This window comes from Ips typographus, linkage group LG16 (genome assembly GCF_016097725.1).
Source record: "Ips typographus isolate SLU linkage group LG16, UJ_Ityp_2.0, whole genome shotgun sequence".
Lineage (NCBI taxonomy): Eukaryota > Metazoa > Arthropoda > Insecta > Coleoptera > Curculionidae > Ips > Ips typographus.
In genome coordinates this window covers 6,283,263-6,303,500 of record NC_138437.1, presented here as the reverse complement: position 1 = coordinate 6,303,500, position 20,238 = coordinate 6,283,263, and the positions used below count along the sequence as shown (strand labels likewise).

The 20,238-nt window shown below is 32.3% G+C and overlaps 1 protein-coding gene and 1 long non-coding RNA gene across 3 annotated transcripts in view; one reads left to right on the top strand and one right to left on the bottom strand.

Annotated features, from left to right (window-relative positions):
* orb2 (cytoplasmic polyadenylation element-binding protein orb2) overlaps positions 1–20,238 on the top strand; it is a 36,137-nt gene that overhangs the window by 1,338 nt on the left and 14,561 nt on the right. For both annotated transcript variants that reach the window (XM_081994597.1, XM_081994596.1), the window contains exon 2: positions 4,595–4,709. In XM_081994597.1, the coding sequence (XP_081850723.1) occupies positions 4,595–4,709 (115 nt within the window). The remainder of the gene's footprint in view (positions 1–4,594; positions 4,710–20,238) is intronic.
* On the bottom strand, positions 169–4,095 carry LOC145739199 (uncharacterized). The gene is made up of 2 exons (XR_014180924.1): positions 3,958–4,095; positions 169–617 (listed from the first exon to the last, which is right to left on the bottom strand). It is a non-coding gene; the product is annotated as an uncharacterized LOC145739199 (long non-coding RNA).

Genomic DNA, 20,238 nt, shown 5'->3' with positions numbered 1-20,238 from the left:
TGTCTTTGACCCAATTTTATTATTTTGTTTTGTAGCTTATTTGTGTTACCTAATTGTTTTTTTAATAAACTTAACGTTTTGTGTTGTTTTGTTTTTATTTTAACTCCTTGCTGCTTAAGTTTTTCCTGTTGTGTTTTATATGTTTCTTTTTATAAATAATCACATAGATCTGGGGCTTGCTTTATATATATTGTAAATGTATAATTTTATTCGTCAACTGTTGATAACCGTACCTAATAATGGTGCACAAGTGATCATATAATAGATTAGGTAAGACCTTATCTGATACATTGTCTAGCCTATTAATTTAAGCGTAATATTCAAAAGTGCTATATTAAAATAAAACTTTTCTACTATCCTTATTAAGTCTTCAAAGGAGGTCAGATGTCTATAGTTTTGTGTACAGAGTAGGTGCTAGTATATGCGCCGGAAAGACCTCTTAATGCAGCAATTTCTAATCCATGAAAGTCATAAAAGAAACGAAGTTTCAAAAAAGTTTCTTTTTAGTACGTTACAGGAACATGTAACGTATAGTTAGTTATAAACAGCACTTACATTTAACTTATTCTTGGTTGGGTAAATCCTCTTCAGGTTCAGGCAGTCGGTTCCGTAAGCCGCTGAAATAAAAAAATATGTATAATTATTAGAATAGCAAATTTCAATACGTCATTACTTATTTACGTTAGTTCTAGAAATTATTCTATAATCTAAAGGCAAAATTTCTCTTGGTGCCTTAGTGATTACCCTGAACTGTACTTTTTCTGGATAATGATCCATAATTAAGTTATTAACAGGATATCGACTAAGTTGGCCATTAGGCGCTCCTTATCGTCAAAGTTACAAAAATAAAGTGATATTTATTTGTAATAAGAACCACCCTGTAGGTCATCAATCACCATGTTATAGTATTTTCTTTTCTAGCACAGTTCTGTTATTTGAATTTCAAGTTTAAAGCAAATAGGCATTTTTTCCCAAAAATGTCTGCAATACAATACAAATAAATAAATTTATGTATATGTGTGACTTTCAGGCGAGGAATAATAAAATAAATTAAAACAATATGCGAATTGTATTTCACGTTACACTTCAGCTCTAATAATCCTCACAGTGAATCAGAATTGAATGAATTGTGAGGTTTATTAGGAGGGGTGGAGATTGTGGATATAATGGATAGTATTATATGTTCGTTGAAGAATTTATATCCATTCGATTGGAAATTGGGTTTGATAAATCTGTAATTTTACCTCAACAAATAAAATCCCTATATTGGTTTTCTTTTTAAGAACCGACATGACAGTGGTCAATCTAGTATCCAATTTATACTTTATTCCATTGGGAGTTCTCAGTTTAACGGCTTTGGGATCAATAAATGTGCGAATTGTCAAAACTTCTCTTCATATTTATGTCGCATTCAGTTAGCTGTATGGTCAAACAAATATCGAGAAAAGTTAAAACCTTAGGAAGGTTCTAAAAGCTTCATGAAAGTTGACAATACAGACGCAAAAGGACAACATTAATCCGCAACGAAACTCTAAGGGGAGTCGGAGATGTTTTTGAGGTCAGATTTGGCGTTATATTTGATTGAGTATGTTTTGAAGAAAAGGGAAATAAAAATAAATGGGATACTTGGTCGCCCAGTGGGACGAGATGTGCTCGACAAGGGACATAAATAAATGTCCGTGTAATGCTCATTATTTGACGTAGACAGACAAAGTCGATTTTCTAAACATATTTTTTGGCAATTGCCTTGCCGATTATGTAACTATAAAAATATGGCATTGTTTTTCGATTTGTACTACGTAAAAATAATAAACAACATTGTAACACACTTTCTAATTATATTTCAATCGATCGTGTGTTTCGTTCCTTATAGAAATCTACTAATCTAAGTTGAAACTAGAACGAGTCGCCATGGCCTAATTTGATTCCTATATTTAGATCGTCGAATTTTCAATCCTAAACCTGGTCGAGTTCGATTCTTCTATGTCCATAGTATTCCAGGAAAATCGTTGTTGCATCAAGTACGCTACTGAAGCAGAATGTCAGATCTATATTATTTATTTATAGCTCATAGGATAGGACTCATGGCCATTTCTATTTCTAGCATCGAGTTTACCTCACCTGAGTGTCTGGCTCTTCGTACATTTAATAGATATACACTTAAATTACCGCATAGTTGTTCAAAATAAGTCCTCTTCAAGGAGCTGTTAAATAGCTTGCATAAGACGTTAAGATGGTCGGATAATTAGTTCCAAAAATAGTTGACTGGTCTCACAAGTCTATTTTTTATCCAGAGATCACGGCTACTGCTTCTGTAATGTTCCAAAAACAAAAACACGCCATTATTTTTTTTTCAAAATACGTCGCAGACATGGAATTTTCGGTGCTGGTTGTTTTTTTCGTGGCATTTTGATAAAGCGAAAAAGCCTGATTAAACAGTACTTAACGACCTTTATCGTTATCTATATAATGTTTGTTTTCAAGGTGTTTTATAATAAAAGTAAGTTTCACGCCCGGGTAATGATACTAAACAAGTTATTCACTCTTTGCTGAAACTTTTATTTCACATGAGAAACTGTATATTCTGAATCTGTAATCACTGAGTAACTCAAACAAGATAGCAAATGTGTACAAAGATTGCTATAAGTAACCAGGGCACCTTTCAGGTTTTAGCTAATGTATATTTGCATACTACAAGTTGTTATGTATATTGCAAACGCAAATCAACAAATATTCATGTTTGTCTATTCGAATTCGTTTTACATGCAGTTGACGTGAAATGTATTAATTGGAATCGCTGCAACGCTTTAAAAATAGAGTTTTATGTTACCAAATATAATAATTACAGATGATGTTAAATTGGGAGTTTCAAATTAGTTATCGGACAGAATAGAAAATACAAAATGATCGATGTTCTAATGAAAACTGTCTGTGTTACCTAGAAACTTACTACTAAACTACAATTATTGACTTAAAATTGACATTCTAAATACTAAATATATTTTTTTAAAAAGCTGAGATAAATTGAGAATAAAAAAGTTCAATGAGACAAATTCAGGAATTGAAAAATGGGGTAAGTTGTCCTGATATCTTTCAATAGAAATACCCTATGCAGGTAAGTTTTTCTCAGTATAGGAGACCCACTTTTGCCGTTTAAAATACAATGATACAAAAATTCTGGGAACAAACAACAATGATACACAAGTTCTGGGAATGTAGAGGTTGAAATATGAAAGTTATCCGGGCTTATAACTCCGGATAACTTTCATATTTCAGTTTTGACTGGCCGTGGAAGTCTTTATAGTCTGAATGTAAAGGTTATTATGGTACCTAGTAATAATCAGTACAAAATATATAAATTGCACTATGACTACCATTACCAGAACAATAAAACAAAACCTAACCAATAGTCGATATAAATTGACCACAACTGCTAAAACTTAAAAAGTGAAGTGTTACCATTTGGAATATTTATATAACAGTGACCAGAAAAGATGGACTACTTTGTATTGAATGTAAAACGTCCAGAAGCATTACAAAAATAAAACGTCTCTAATATTCATACATTTTTGTACTTTTTGACTATTTAGAAGTTAGGTTGAGAACCTTGCTTGACTAACTTGTTTTTAATAGAAATACAATAGGCTATTATTCCAACCATATTTTATCAACGGTGTCTTACAAAAATAAGCAATAAAGTCAACTGATAAAACCTATTTGCGTGCAAAACACCTCGTTTATGGAAATTTTTGTTTGCAAATTTTCTACACCTACGTGTTCTCTTCACGACATTGTAAAGCCCTTACTTTAACTATACCAAGGAAATTCTTCAATCTTTTATATATGATAGAAGCAAAACTAACACCAAAATTTAAATTTAGTGTGTATTATCCTGTAGTTAAACTGTAAGTGGGTCAAGTTTGTTATAACGTAATTTACGAGCAGTATGATACGTACCTTATATCGATGATACATAATGATGTGTGAGTTTCCCATAACGCCCTACAGTAAGTGTTTTCAGGTTGTTTGTACATACGTCACCTGCCTCTGTTGTGATTGTAACGATTCCCAGTATTGCGATGTCGTACAAATTCTTTGCTAAAATCAGAAATAATAATAAATAATTATAACAAAATCAGTAAAAAGTATGACATATTTCTTTTGGATCACTTATAATGTTCCACCCAGTTTTGTGTGATTTTCATTATATCATTATATACTGAAACTCCAAATTGAATTAAGTTTTGAGTGACATTTTTTAACAAAAATTCACACGTTTAAGTTCTTGTCATATTTGAAATTCCTCCTTCTTGATAGATTGCGACTTCCAAATAAAATATTACGCAATAGGGCAAAAAGCCTCAAAGTTCAGTAGTCGGATCAAAATAGCTAATAGTAATTTGTACTCCTATACAAAGGTTGACTGAGTTGTTTACTAACATGAATATTTTAACGAAGATAATTTGAAAGTCGTATTATTTTAGGGCACTAATTCATAGTTTTAATAGTTCATTAATAAAGTTGCCACGACCATTCATTACATAATCCAGTCTATTTTAGTGTCTTGAATTAACTGATTTCAATTTTGTTTCAGGATCGTTGTGGTGTTGTTAGTGCGAATGGCAGTAGCCCCTTAGAAAATATGAGAGGACTGGAACATTATTTGAATGATATTATAAGCCCTCAAACTAATTCGACTGAATTAAAAGGTAAGTAGAAAAGCTTTATTGATTATTATGATTGTAAAATTGGTCTAAAATAATGTTTTGGCACCGAGCTCTTATCCGCAGCAAACTGCGACGCTACGTTAATCGATAAAAAGTGCAACCACTAATTTTCTAAGCAGATTAGAGGCTTAATAATATAGCCTTACGTAATTTCACCTACCCTTTGAAATTGTACGGTTTTAGACCATTGCAGTATATAATGAAAAATTCAGATGTTTACAACCACAGATTCACTATGCCAAATGTTCCATAGTAAACATCGACTAATTTGGATTCCAAGACGCCCACCGTCTGGAAAAATATACATTTTTAGTCGGATTAACGTAGTAAATATCTAAATATATTGTTTTCATTTTTCTTTATTTTTACGCCTTCACAGAAAATTCCATTTCCAGAAAGTTATTTTCCTCTCTTAAAGTAAATATTCCTTCAATTTAATCTCCAGATGTGAATGCAAATTAAAACAGTTAAAATCAACTTCTTCAAAACTTTATTCATCTATGCTAAAATAACTGCGTTAGTTCTACTTAATAATTTGCCATTTTTCATTATCCAGGTAGAGGAAGTACAAGCTCTTGGCGTTATTTTATTTAATTAAGTTAAGAAAGGAAACTTTATTCATTCCCCTTCAAGAAAGTTAATTGTAATTTGTATGTTTCCCAAGAATGAAAGCAACCCGGTTGTTTTCGATCACGTTGTTACGTTACACTTATCTACAATAATATTCAGTTTGACGTCACATCAAGTTGTGTTTTAGCTTAGCAAAAATAAAACACGTTATGACGAAAGCTGCAAATGTTATTAATAGATAAAATAGCCAGCTAGAAACAAAAGCACATATCGCTGCAAGATATTTTGGGTTATTAAAAGGTGTCGCATAAAAGTGATTTATAGCAGACAATTACACTTATGTACGTGCTTCACTACTTTGATTATCGCTTTAACACAATCAGCCATGCTGCACATATTGAAATTTTATTAATAAACTTCAGGGTGTAAATATTTGCTTAACCGGGGAAACTTTCTGTTAGTCAGAATGTGTTTGGGCTTACCTCGGAGCTTTGTTTTCGAATTTTGTTTCATCGAAAGGTGAGGACATGTTCATTGAAATTCCGTACGCAGGAAAAGGGTTGAAAGCAAATTCCAGTTTCTGCCTTCCAAAACGTTTTAAATGGCTTAAGATTTGTTTGTTTTCTGTGACATTAATTAAACCGGCTTTGTCGAACGACTGATTTGTAAATCCCCTTACAAAGATTTTTTAAATTTTTCCCTCGCATTTGTGTTTATTACACCGCCCTTGTTTTTCTCCCTCAAAAGTTTTTGAGGCGGATTTTACTTTAGCCAATTAAAGCTGGAGAAAGAGGATATTTTTATTCAATTTTCCAAAGTAATACCCTTGGGAAAAACACGTCAGACCAACACACCTATATTTCTATTTGGCAACTAAAGTGTACATTTGCACAAGATTTGGATTATTGATTTTTTTATTTGAACCACTTTCTGAAAAACTAGGAACTGGTGAAAAATGCTTAAAAAGAAACAGACTCAGGATCGTATTCAGCGGATAAGATAATTACAAAGAAATCAATATTTAACATGGCCATCGGGCTTAGCAACGGTAACTAAGAAACCTGTAGGCAGAATGTTTTACTTGCTTTAGGAAATGGATTTCAAAAACCACTTATTTTCTGACTTGCAATTATTTTGGATGATTATCAGATATTTTTACTTACTGAAATTTGAATTTGCACAATACTATTCAAATAGACCTTAAATATACTAACCAAGAATATTATATAGCATCGTTTCAAACCATCCTTAAACATGTTAAATTCAAACAAATTGCAACTCTCCAAAATGTAAAAATGTTGTTTTTTGACCATCAATAACTTAATATACAAGTTACTCGATAACACTTTATTTTCTAAAAAATAATAGGGTACGTGTTATATAATTTTTTTTGAAAAATAACTTCCTGAATTTTAATCGAATTTATGCAATACTCCCAAAAAAGGGTTGAGTTGAGTAATTTGTACACATTCTAAATCAAAAATCGATAATTATAGATGGTAGTTGGTGGTGGTTGGTAAGGCTGAAAAACAACGGTTATCAAGTAGCCATATAATGATTTTGTAGTAATTACGGTCAATTAATTAAATAAAAAAAACGCGTCAAGTCTTATAAAACCCCAAGTAAAAATATAGTGTGTTTTAGGGTGCTTATAGCTGATATAAACATGTTTTATAAATATTGATCCAGTAAGGTTTTATTTTCTGATACAAAACCTGAAATTTTGAGAGTGATTAAATAAAGTGGCCTTAAGAAGAAGGTCGTGATTTTGTAACAACGAAATGGGCCAACTGTAACAGAACAGTAATAAAAATAGCCGGTGGCATAAGAAAAATCGATGTGGTGGTGAAAAAGTAGCGGTAAATCAAGTTCGTGACAAAACTTATTTGTGAACTTCCTTCCCATATGTTCAATGTAACTAGAGCGAGCAAAAATAGTCCAGAAGTATTAATTGGATGAATATTGAGGTTAGAGGGTTTTTTTTAAAGTAAAATTAAAAATCAATTTAGAGTTTGTAGACAATCTAAAGTAAGCTGGCAAATCTGTCCGCGTGTTGTGGATACTTTTAAGTATTTTTAGCCTAAAGAGCTGGATGATTTTAAAATTAAACCTGACATTTTCAACACTTTTGTCAATACGGGAGGCTCGCTTTAGCTCTACGTGTGACTTGACTGATCTATTTCGGAATTAGCCTATTCCGAATTTAATTCCTCATCAAGGGTTGGACTTAGTCGTGGACAACTCCTCCTACTTGCAGGAGGTTCATTCAAAACCCTGTGGCAATATCGACGTAATGTAGGTTTATATAGGCAGCTTGCTCGTATTGATTCAAAGCTCCAGCAGTGCGATGTTTCGTCCTGTTTAGTGAGGGAGGTGCCCTCATATTTTGTCATTTACATACAAATGACTGCTTTTATGTGACTTCAGTCTGTTTTGTCAGATGGCTCAATTAGCGTATCCGAGATTCGAAAAACAACGTTTTTTAAGGAAATACGAAATTTGAGTTTCAACCGTGAAAAATGTTTGCCCTCAAGCCTCACGTTGGACGTCAAACTGCGGAAAGATTTAAGGTCGTAATTTAGGAAGCCAGATTTGATCTCGGAGTCAGGAAAGCGGGGCATTCCCTTAGACCCTTTTTGTTTATAGCTTTTTACTGGGTCGCTGAACTTTTAACTGCGCCCCATTTTTTTCAATCGTAGCTTCAAAATGGGCGCTAACTCCTTTAAAAAATATTCACGACCCCAAGCCTTGCTCACCCTTAAAATGCTTCGGGCTGGTAATTTATGCGACAATTATCTGTCTTCTTAATAGAATGAGTTTCGATCAATACTCTACTAACAATCTAGGTTAAATTTAACTTCTTAAGTCGAGAGTCATTATTATGTCATTAGTATAACTAAATACCTACTTTTGGTAAGTCGTATTTTAGTTATCCAGATAACTAAATAATTTTTAGTTTCCCCATAGCTTCCCAGTGCTTTATAACCTACATCGTTAGATATGGGCAACTGATTTTGCGATTTGCAAGTCACTTTTTATAGGGCATGCCCCTTACTGTATCGATTTTTTTATGATGCGCTACTGACCAGAAGTACAAAGATTAACATGCATTGAACAGTCAGTACATCCACAAATTAAATTAAAATTGTTGACTTAAAAATGTTATAACCGATTTCTAGGACTTATTCAGTAATTTCACAGTAATTTGAATGCTCCGAACTTTAATAATAAATTATTCGGTGCTTGATTATAATAATTTCCATTAAAATAAAATTGAACCGTGGTTACAGCTGATCAACAAAGCAGTACATTTTTTAGGGATTATTTATTACCTACTTTATGATTCAAGAGGATTTAAACATCGGAAAATTGGATTGGTTTTCCAGTAGAGTGGCAGCTCTTCGAATTAAATAACTGTCCATATCAGTCATGTAACCTGCTATAACTGTAATATCGGTGCTCAAACCCAATCAAGTTCAATGTATATTTACTCAAACTTTTACCCGATTATACGTATTATCTTTATGGGTGTTGGTGTTTAGATAACGGTTCAGGAAACTTCATAACGAAACCAACCACACAATATATAATCACGTTTTTATTATATAAATCACCAATTTTTAAAAAGCTCTTTAAAAAGAAAAACCGAAGTTTGGGGGAGACATTCTTTTGAAATAATAATGTTCCATTAAGAAATTGAGTCCCGTTCCCATTTATTAAGGTTAAAAATACAATTATTTTTGGTAGGAGCTTTAGTATTGTCCAATATTCGAGGGGATCGACGTGAAATTGAAAACGATGAAATCTGATTAAGGCATTAAATTGTAATATTTAGTTTTCAAATTAATGCATTCACAACGTTTACCAAAAAAAGAACACGCTTTTACTTGTAAATTCATTTAAATTATCGTTCTTACTGTTCTGTTTTACATAAACTTGACGAGTAAGGAGCTATTAGTATTAGTTATTAAGATGATTTAAAATAAAATACACAGTCTACTTTGATCTTAGCAGATAATTGACATTTCTGTTAGATACGTGTTTTTAACTAAATTTACTTATTTTTAATCTAATTTACACTCAGGGTCTATTAACCATAATTCATCATATTATTTTAAAAACTGCATGTTTCAGATCCTCTCCTAATACTCTTTAAAATATGTATTTCTTACGAAAATTTTCTTGAGTCGAAATCCTTATTTAAATATTATTACCAAGACCCCCGAGATTGCATTTTTACAGTTACATTCAGTCTGTACTTCTTTTATTCAATTCCAGAACATTCCCAGTGAATTCCTTTTATTCCCAGTTATACTGTCTAACCCACTGTATTTTTAATACTGCCATACAGAATGCAAAAAATCACGTTTTTTGAGCGTTTTCGAAATTAAAATATTCGACAGGATGTACTTATGCTTTAAACATGAATCTGACCCGTTTTCTGACCCTTACTGGTTTGCATTACAGTTTATAATATTGGAGCTAAAATAGCATAATTTTCGTATTTAATGGAGAGTTTTAGTGTCTAAACTGGATATTCCTGTGTTATCTGATTTAACGCAATTAATTACTCTAGTTAATTCGGTGGTGAAGTAAATTTCAACAAGCGGCTCACAAATAGGAACATTCTCTAATTGGACTATAAATTGCATGGGAGTTGTCAATATTTTTGAAATAGGAAACGAGGATTTCAAAGAGCACAATTAACCCTTTTTGCTGTATACGCGCTTTGCATTTAGATAATCGTCCATTTGGAAATTACAGAGGAATGACAGGCGTATGTCAATTTACTTTTAACACTGTGTTCCTTTATCATACATCAAATTCAAAATCAAATAGAGCAAACAAAATCATCAAGAGAATTTCAATTACTCTCATCTATAATGCAAATCAGACTTCAACTATTTAATGCCCTATGCTATTATGTTGGAAGTCATTTTCCAATATAATAGATATCCAATATTATTCGGCATGTACAAGAGAACTATTATATTTGGGTTGATTAAATAATAGTTATGGGTTCCAGTCAATTCAACGTACTTTCCTGAATTACGATTGAGGTAATCACTAAACGTTCGATAGGGATTTACACTTTCCGCAATATTTACATAGATTTGAAGCAGTTCATTAATGCAAAAATACTTGTCTTCAACTAGAACAGGAATAACCGATTGATATGCAAATAGTGCTGAGTTTTCAACTAAAATAAGCCTAAAAGTTAATATGACGTTCATGTTAGCTTCCATACGTTTAACATGTTTCACATTGTTCAATATAGTGTACCAGGCTTGACATGTCGCGTTTGATTAAAAGCCTCGACGCTAGTGCAATTGATTCATGCCACCACTATATTTTTTCACTTCAATTTACCATGGAAAACCTTTTTAAGGCGAAATACTGTTGCGACGCTTTATAAAGATTCTTTTTATTGCCGCATAATTTTGAACTACGGTCGGAAAGCGCAATTTTTTCAATGCAGTAAAACGCAATACTTAAAACACCGCAGACATTGTGTTTTATTCCTATTTAAAAAAGCTAAACAGCATTGTACCAATCCATCCCTTTCATAATCTATAATTTAAGTGCATTTCAGTAAAACCAGTTATTGGTATCTTTCCACTTGCCAAACAGATTAATATTTACTGGTCATATTGCAGAACCTGATAGATTTTTATGATCGATAACAATCTTGATTGGACTGTAAAACCATGCACTTTTTTTATAAAATGATTTGGGGGATGATTTACATGTTACAGTGTTCATTTGCTACAAGCGTGATAGCGTACGACCTTTAGCAACAATAATAACTAACAACCTGTTTTAAATTTATTATTAACACCAAACTGTCTCCAAAGTAACGACGAATATTGATTTACAATCCAAGTAAAAGTATATCAATATTTGAAAGTTCTAGAATAGATAATTTGTTGGTGATAAAAAGTATCTGGATCACATATAATTTGTCATCAATGTCTAATTTAACAGTTTAGAGTTTAGATAGAAATTGGGCAATCCTGTATAAACCACTTGTCTAGATATAAAGATAATATAAATAACACACGTGCTATCTATATGTAAGAAACAGATATAGTGAAGAACATATCTGTGGCACTAATTTTTTGGAAATTTTATTTCAGATATTGATACTACTAAAATTTAAAAAGAAGTTATATACCGCTGAAATCAGGTTGCATAACACAGTAAAACAATATTCCATTAAAAAAAATCAAACAATAGTTAACCAACGAATCTAAATTTAACTAATAATTGTCATAAAATAGAAGTGGCGCACACAAATAAATATAAACTTATGTAGGCCAATATCAGCAAAAGTTGTCATTACTGTTATGAAATGAAGGTGTTATTTAAATTAGCCAGCAGCTCGCAGTTTAATGGATTCCAATCTTTTACTTCTTTGAAAGTGGTGACATAAACAATTAAAATGCTTATTAATAAATTAACTTGTATCGATAATTGAAATTCGTAAAGCTGTTGCAGCGAAACGACTTTTGATCAACTCTTGTAGTCGACAACCTTTTTTTGTCGGTCTTATATTTTTTGTTAAATGAAACTAGAAGGTAAACGAAACGCTTCAAAGAGTAATTATACATTGAGTATTTCTGAGTAAAGTAAAGTATTTTGCTAGTTAACTTTCAAAGGGAATCAACAGTATTATACACTAAATGTAAATACTTTTATAGGCTTACGAATCCTGTGAAGACGAATTCACTAAAAATGATTTCACACTAATGGTCAGTTGTATGGGTTATAGTTAAACGTCAATCTAAAGTTTAGTTAGCTCTCAGATTGAAGCTAAACTGACCCTTAGTAAAGCATTTTGTAAAACTTTACAGCAATTTCTCTAAATATGAACATACCACAGTTTAATTTTTGTGCAGAGCATTTTAACCAACAAATATCAATTTTGAATTGAAAATAATCAATCATAACTCCAAAACTGAAATACTATATGAATAGTCCATAGCAGATTAATAATTTCAATGGTGCATAAATCAATTTATAGCTTATTCAGCCTCAATTTTTCAATTACAATAAACAATAAAATTGAACTTTAATAGCGTTAAATACCGATGACAATAATAACTGCGTCCACGCACCAGTAGAAAATGCTTCATTGTTTTGGTATCAGTATGAATAATGGTCAAGTTATCAAAGAAGCATTTGGTCCAGTTTATGCAATGGACACTTAGGCAGAGTAATAAGTTCGATTATCGTCAGTAAAGTCACAGAACATTAATTGGCATAACCTGCTGTGATAGGTAATGACATTCAGTTTAATTTACCCAGTTGGTTTATTGATTTGACTGCCTTCTAATAAACGAATATAACCATTAGTGTTGTAGTGTACCAACCCTGGAAACCACTATCTGTAATAAATTTTAATCAAGCCTCCCGAATAATTATCGACTTAATCCCCAGGTAGAAAATTAATTACTTTTTAATTACATCCCTTTATCTTCTGCATATCCGTGTTATAGAACACAAGAAAAGTAATGAAAATTTCAATCCTTTGATCCTGGTTATTCTTCTAACTCAATTTAGTTTAAGAAAACATGTTTTACTCCTACTTAAAAATCAATTCAGCTTTCGCTGAACTACCGTTCAATTTAATTAATTCTGCAGTTAGTTAAAATTCACCAAATCGAGTGGGAGATGTTAATGCCCACGAAGGCGTTGAGCCGAAAGTTTCTCACTGTTTTGAGATGGGTTCCATGTTTTAGTGTCGAAAACTGACCAAATCCATCCAGAAATTTGCCTTTGAACAACATAACATCTTTTCAGGGATTTCTGTTCGGGACGCTTCTTTATAAAGCGGAAGCTAAACTTTTGACGAATGATTAATGGGCTGCGCATTTCGCAAACAATTACCCTTTTCGCCTTATTGCTTCCTACATAAATTACGCTCCTTTTCTATCCAATTTTTGAGTTGACCTCATTTCATAATGGCGATCCTTGATCATAGTAATGCAGCCATAAAAACAGCTTAGATTTTTGAACCTTAAAAATCCAATTTTGATTTTTAAAAACAGGACGTAGTGTTGTGAAAAATCAATATTTTAAATGAGCAAGACTACCATATTTTCTTGTTTTAAAAGTGTAATTTACAAATCTTTATAATGTGCGTAGTTCGCAGAGAAAATCTCCAATCAGTAATCAGACAAATAGTTACATCAATTGGCCACAAGTCAGAAAACGTCATAGTAACGTGAGAATTCAACCAATGAAACTTGACATTTACTGTTTCTGAGTTGGAAACCACTCAGGGGTCCTCTGCGAACAGACCTATTGCATGTAATTCCAAGTACGTAAGTTTCACTCTCGCCTTAATCACTATTTTGATAACAAAGCCTTTGTTCGAAAAAATATATTTAGAATTAAAGTCATTCTTAATCACTATCCATTGTATGATGACCAGACTTTATGACTACCAAGGTCTGGAATGCGAAACAAGTCAACCACTCAATCTTATTTTAAATCTGGAAATTTTGTATTGATTTTTTTTTAGTTAGTGAGTTGTTTCTTAATTTTAATTTACAATAAATATTGAGCTTGATTTATTGGCTTTCGCTTGACGTGAAAAACTTTTACTTTATTGCACTATAACTGTACTATACAGGGTGTGGAAGTGGTCCTCAAGTAACCAATACATTTTTTTGGTTTTATTTTAGCATGACAGTGTTGTTTAGGGTCACATCTTGGGGCGTTTTTGACCATTTGTCAATTATCTTCCTGTGTCTCAATAAATATCGATTTATGAGAATTAGCACTGCAGTAAAGTTAGGTGTAAGTGTTAAATAATTTTAGGGTGACGAAATCACTAGTTTGAAAATTAGATGAAAAATTAAAAACTGTCTCTAGGCACTCTGTATGGTCTTATCGGTCATGAGGTTGCTTTCAAATTATGTAGCAAATTATATTGAATCTACACCCGACTAAAATGACAAATGCTGCTGCTGCTATAACTTGAGCACTGCAATATGTGGTATTTTTCGGATAAATCAATATTTCTTCAGACACGGGACGTTAATTAGAAAACGACCAAAAACATCCCAAGCTATTGACCTAAAAAACACTTCGTTTTGTTAAAACAAAACAAAGTATTCCTTAAGATAAAGTTGTTCCAATCCTCAAAGCGGCCCATATTTTTTACTCAGAGAAAAAAAATTAAGTCATTGCCACAAAATTTTTATTCCGGTTACCGGTTTCGACTCTTAAGCCATCATCAGACCTATGGTTGTTACCATAGGTCTGGTTTTCTTTAAAAAACCCCTTGATTTTGTCTTAAAACGACAGAATTGTTCAATGTGGAGTGTCAGGCGATAAATATAAACTTGGCATACATTTAGTCGTAGCAAAAATGTCAAGACCAACACAAAAAGGTGCTTTATGGACTATCATAAGACTTTTGACTGTGTTAGGCATTAATTACGTTACAACTTCTGGACTAATTATGCTCTGAAAGAGAACAATTAGAAATTAACACTGAAAAGACAAAGGTAATGGATATAAGCAGAAGTCCAAACGGCAAATTAAAGTTCAAATATCTGGGCTGTTGTACGTAAAGTAAAGAATGCTTGGCCACATATTTTGCAATAGCAAGTACGAATTCCTGCAGTTAATAATGGAAGAAAAATTCATGGAAAAGCGTGGTATCGGTAAAAAGAAAGACAATAGCTAAAAATTGTCAGGGACTGGATCTTGACTCCCATAAGCGTATGGGCGTCAAAATGTGTATGATCATTAAATCTTCTTTTATCATTAGTATTATATTACAAATTAATTATAATACAATTTACTATCCTAATTATTGAAACATGTTTCAGCCCTTTTCTAGTTTTGTGGCGTTCCGTAAGTAAAATAAGGTGGGTGAAGCCCTTATCGACCAAATGTAAGTAATCGGATTGGGAGGTGATACCGGCATTACTTGGTTATATATGCGGACACGCGGCGTGAGGCTACACAGCTGTTTGGTGCATTATGCGATATTACGTCAGATGCGCGGTAAGAATTTAAATACGATACGCGCAGTCCAAGTAAACCAACGTGATATCCGCTGTTGGAAACGCTTCTGCATTCTCATTTCGAATCGTTGTCATTCTAGTCTAGTCGAAGTAGTCGATCTCGAACGCGGTCAAACGTCGACGTCGTGTTTTCGAGTGCGCGCAAAATACAAAAGTGCGCTATGTTTCGAGCGTACGGGACATCCCCCGTGGACACCAACCCTGCGCTGTCCTGGGGCCTTTCTAATTTTAACACCGCTAAAGGTCTGTAACCTCACTTAATTTTATGACAATTTTTCCACTTTCAAACTCACTTTTTCGATTTTTTTAAGCACATCAATTTGAATTCAACTTATTGATTAAACTAATTGTTTGGAACCAATTTTGCGGATTGTGAGTGAAAGTGAGTTGTTTTGTCGCGCCCGGGCTTTTTTGTTATCACCTACTGGTAATTAGTTATTTGTGCAGGTTATCATGTTACCGTAACATGCGTCCCATTCAACGCCTACTGTCACTAACAATAACCAATTCTAAGAAGCTACGGCCGTAATTACTTTATTGCGTTACTGGGTTTTTCACTCGTTCAAGCTCCGATCAACATGTGTTAATTACCAATCAATGTTGCACATACAAATTTTCTCTATAAATCTCATATTGTTTGTCATTGTTATCGTCCAGGTTTTTTTACATAATAATTAATATGCTTTTACAATTTGCTACTGACGCAAACATAAAATTACTATTTTTCTTTGTGTTCCGTAATTGTATGACAGTTCCAATAGTCCAAAACTTCCATTATTAGCAACTAAAGCAATTACGTCCTCGCTATTTATTTACCAATTGGTTATACGACCTAGGACAGGGTTATATGGAAGTCATGCAATTGCGTCAGGTGATCACACAAATTTTTAATAAACATTCAGTGTAACAAAACCAAAAATGAAATTCGGCTGTGGCGGAAAGTCCATTCTAGCAGATAAAAATTGGTAGTATTTGGTTATCATTAAAATTCCCGATAAAAACTGAACCCCAATTATTCAAATAACCACGTTACAAATGGTGTGTTGAATCGCGATTTGGTTAATAATATTTACTGTTTATTCTATGTACTTAAAAATAATTTAATAATAACATCAGCGATTGAAACCACCAATAAGGAAATAACACACATTTCAATACGCGTTCTAAAAGTCCTAATCTCTTAACTACGCTTGTTTGAAGAGCGTTACAAAATTGTTGTGACTCCAATGTTATCAAATCAAAAATTAGCTTGTATACAGTATTTAAGTGTCCACATACTCGTTGATTCTAGAGCTGATACATTGATTAAAGACCATTCTAATCGACTTGGTTCATTCCATCTTTACTTATCTTATAAATGATATTCTGTTTTGATGTTGACTCTTACTAAGTCATCATTTTTATTGTATTTATACAATTAGTCATTACTGTAGAAACAAATTTCTTGAATTGTCAAATTGATAATTGAGCTAAGACCTATAATTGCATACTAATTTGCCTCAGTTTTAATCTGATCATTAAAGTGTTTAAAAATAATTTTAATTTAATATTAACTATTTTAAAATGTCTTTAAATGTCGATTATGGAGTCCAAAAACGTTAATTAACTGTGTTATTGTTTCTGAAAAGACTGGTATTTCTTAAAATGAGGATTGCAAATTAAATACGTCACATAGAAATTTAATTTGGTTCAACAAATTAACTGCATAGCTTTGATCTCTGATTTCTACAGAGTTTGAACATCCAAAGTTTTAAAAAAGGTTTGGATTAGCAAATCTGGTAGCCATAAAATGACGTAATTTTTGGAAAAACCAATACTTTGACTTAAAGTTTAGAAATGAATTGGGAGAACGCTATTTTGCACCAACTGGCGCTATTCTATGAAGTGCAGAACTTAAAATTGTTTTACTTCTAACCAGTGGCTACTGTTTATACGTCTACTAGTGACATTTAGAGTGTGAAGGTTGTTATCTATTTCAAATTGACCCAGATGTAAAAAGCTTGATTCTTTTTAGACTTTTACATCTCTGGACTATTCATCAAGATTACTCTGTATACAACTCATAGATTCCGCTAAATAATAAAGAAAATAATTTATAAGACGTAGAATTGCTTGATGCAAGTATAAACAAAACATTCTACGAATCTCATTATGTTCTTCAGTAAGTGGGCAAAACAACTTTTAAAATCATCGCTTTATTTAATTATTATCTATTTCTGTTCACTACTTTGTAACACCAATTGCACTTCTTCTATTTGTATTTATGTCTGTTTCAGTGACATTATACATGTGAATGAATTCTACCAATCTTAGTCATGATAATATTTAAATATGTAAATGCGATTTTAGAAAAATCAGCCAGGTGTAACGAAATTTAATAGCCTCGATAAATTATCCTTTAGTGGTGATTAAAAAAATCTTTAAACAAAGATGATGAAAATTGTTTTGTATCATTGTCACATATTTTTTTCTGTGGTAATTGATATTAGTTTCATCATATGCGTATATAGTGCAGTACACTCAAGGTCGTGAGTTTACATCAACACTAATCATCAATTTGCTGCAAAGAACATGAATTGTTTATGAATGAGTTATGTTGTATATAAATATTTATAAAAATTTAAGTATACGTTTTCAGCAACAAAAAATATAGTATGTATTAATACGTTATTTGGCACGGTTTTAATACCATGCGGTCAGTGTTGTTTTACGGTGGTTAGTTAGATACAAGGTGAAGCGTAGGACACTTTGTTACTTTTACCTTCAAATTAATTCAATTAACTAAAAATGGTGCTTTCAGTTGCTATAAAAACAAAATATTCCCACCAATCAATCAAACTTTTTCCCCTGTAAATTTACTTTTTAACATTAAGGGTAGCAGTAGTTCTCAATCAATTGATTTGACTTTGATGGACTTTTTATGACAAAGTCACTCCCTTATGATGAATGAAACTGTTTTGTGGCGTCATTATTTAACTAATTATAAATGCGGAAATGTGCATATTCACCAAAGCATTGTAAATTATTTTTAATGTTCATTGTTTCATTACGTTCGATAAAATGTCGTTATGTCAGATGGTTTTTTAAAAGTTAAAGATAAAGACCTTTTACGTATCATGTAATCGACTGTACTTTAACACACTGCACAGTTCAATTGAATGTAATTAACCGATATTATTCAGCATATACTGGTATAATGTATTGATCTATGTAATAGTCTCGTTAAAATGAGTGTTGTTGTGACTTTTTTGAAATTCCTCCTGTAAACTGTGTGGTTAAACTAAATTATAGTATGGCCACCATGTGCAGGGTATCCCAAATTCGACTAGAATTACAGTACAGATACAAAAAAAATGTGTAGAGATAGATCTTTTATCAAATTGAGTGTATGTTATTTCATTCTATTTAAGTTTATGTTCTGAACGTGGTTAACCACACTCTTATGATGCTCAACTACCTCTTCAAGAAATTTTTCTATTTCATCAACATCAACGATCATCAACGAAAAGTTGTTCCTTTCTATTATTTCCAAGCTGCCTTTTTTACTGATGGAGCGGATTTTAACGGTCTAATTCCTAAAGATAATTAATAGACTAAGTACCGATCAGGACCAGTGGCGTATCCAGGACTGCAGCACCAAATTTAGTTAAAACAGCATCATTAAAATGACTAGTGCATACCAATATGCGAGGCTAAGTCACGTTATCAGTCACAGTTTCAGTGAAACATAAGTTGACATGTTTACAAGAAGGCGTGTTGCTGTTATATTAGGTTTCAAATAGAACAGGGGGCTACAGGGCCGGTTCAGGTTACATGTCCGACTACTGTATTGTTAATAGTTTGGTTTCACAAACAAACAAAAATTCCCTGTTAATCCAGCGTAAATCGTATCAATTGATCTGCTATTTTGAAATAATTTCTTTCCTCCACTAAATTACGGTTAATTTCTATTTATTATTTATTAACTCACATGTGCCGGATTAAATGATTGTTTCACTTAATCAGTCCACGAGCAATCTGGTTTTTGAACGTTACCTTGATTAGTTAGTTCACTTGATTGTTTTCTATTAATCCGGGGATTTCCGATATACTCAATGCACAATAAATCTGGAATTCCACTAAGCTCTAGTTTAGAACATACTTTATATTTTTATTATGTAATAGTCATTCATAACTTATACCACAATAATACCAGGAATATTGCAACAATCCATTGCTGCATCACAAAAGTGGAGAACTAACTAACTTAATAGCTACTGGAAAATTATATGTATTTTTTATGCTTAACTTTTGTTTGACAAGTACAACTTCAATTCTCCTTCAATAGTTTGTATTCTGTAAATGATACATTAATTTGTGTAGGATATACAACGTTTTTCTTTATTTGTGGGGGCATTAAACTGTGTTTAGAACCCATGAAAAAAAAAAATGGTCTCACAATTAAACTCTTCATTGACTTATATTAGAATGCATTTCTGAAGGAAAAAAAACCGTTTATCTAGGGGAAGGTACTTGCGGTGTTACGGTTGTACATTTTTAGAAATTTAAAACCGCATTTGCCCTCCTCATCTATGTCAAGGTGCTTGCAAGTTAATTAATAATTAAAAACTAATGATAAGTAAATTTACAAACATCTCGACAATAAACGAGAAAAATAAACATTTCTCTAGAGCTAGCTTGAAAGTGTTCCAAAGCACTCATAATTGCATGTACTAAAAATGCAATAATGCATAATAAAGTACACGGAAAATTACATTTTGAGTGAAGCTTCCTAGTTCGCCCATTCAACATGCCCGGAATTCCTTGGGGAAATACTTGCTCGAATAAAGCGAGTTATATGTAGAATATAGAGCTAAGAAAGGATAAAATGCAGCAGCTTTACGACAAATTAGAATTTA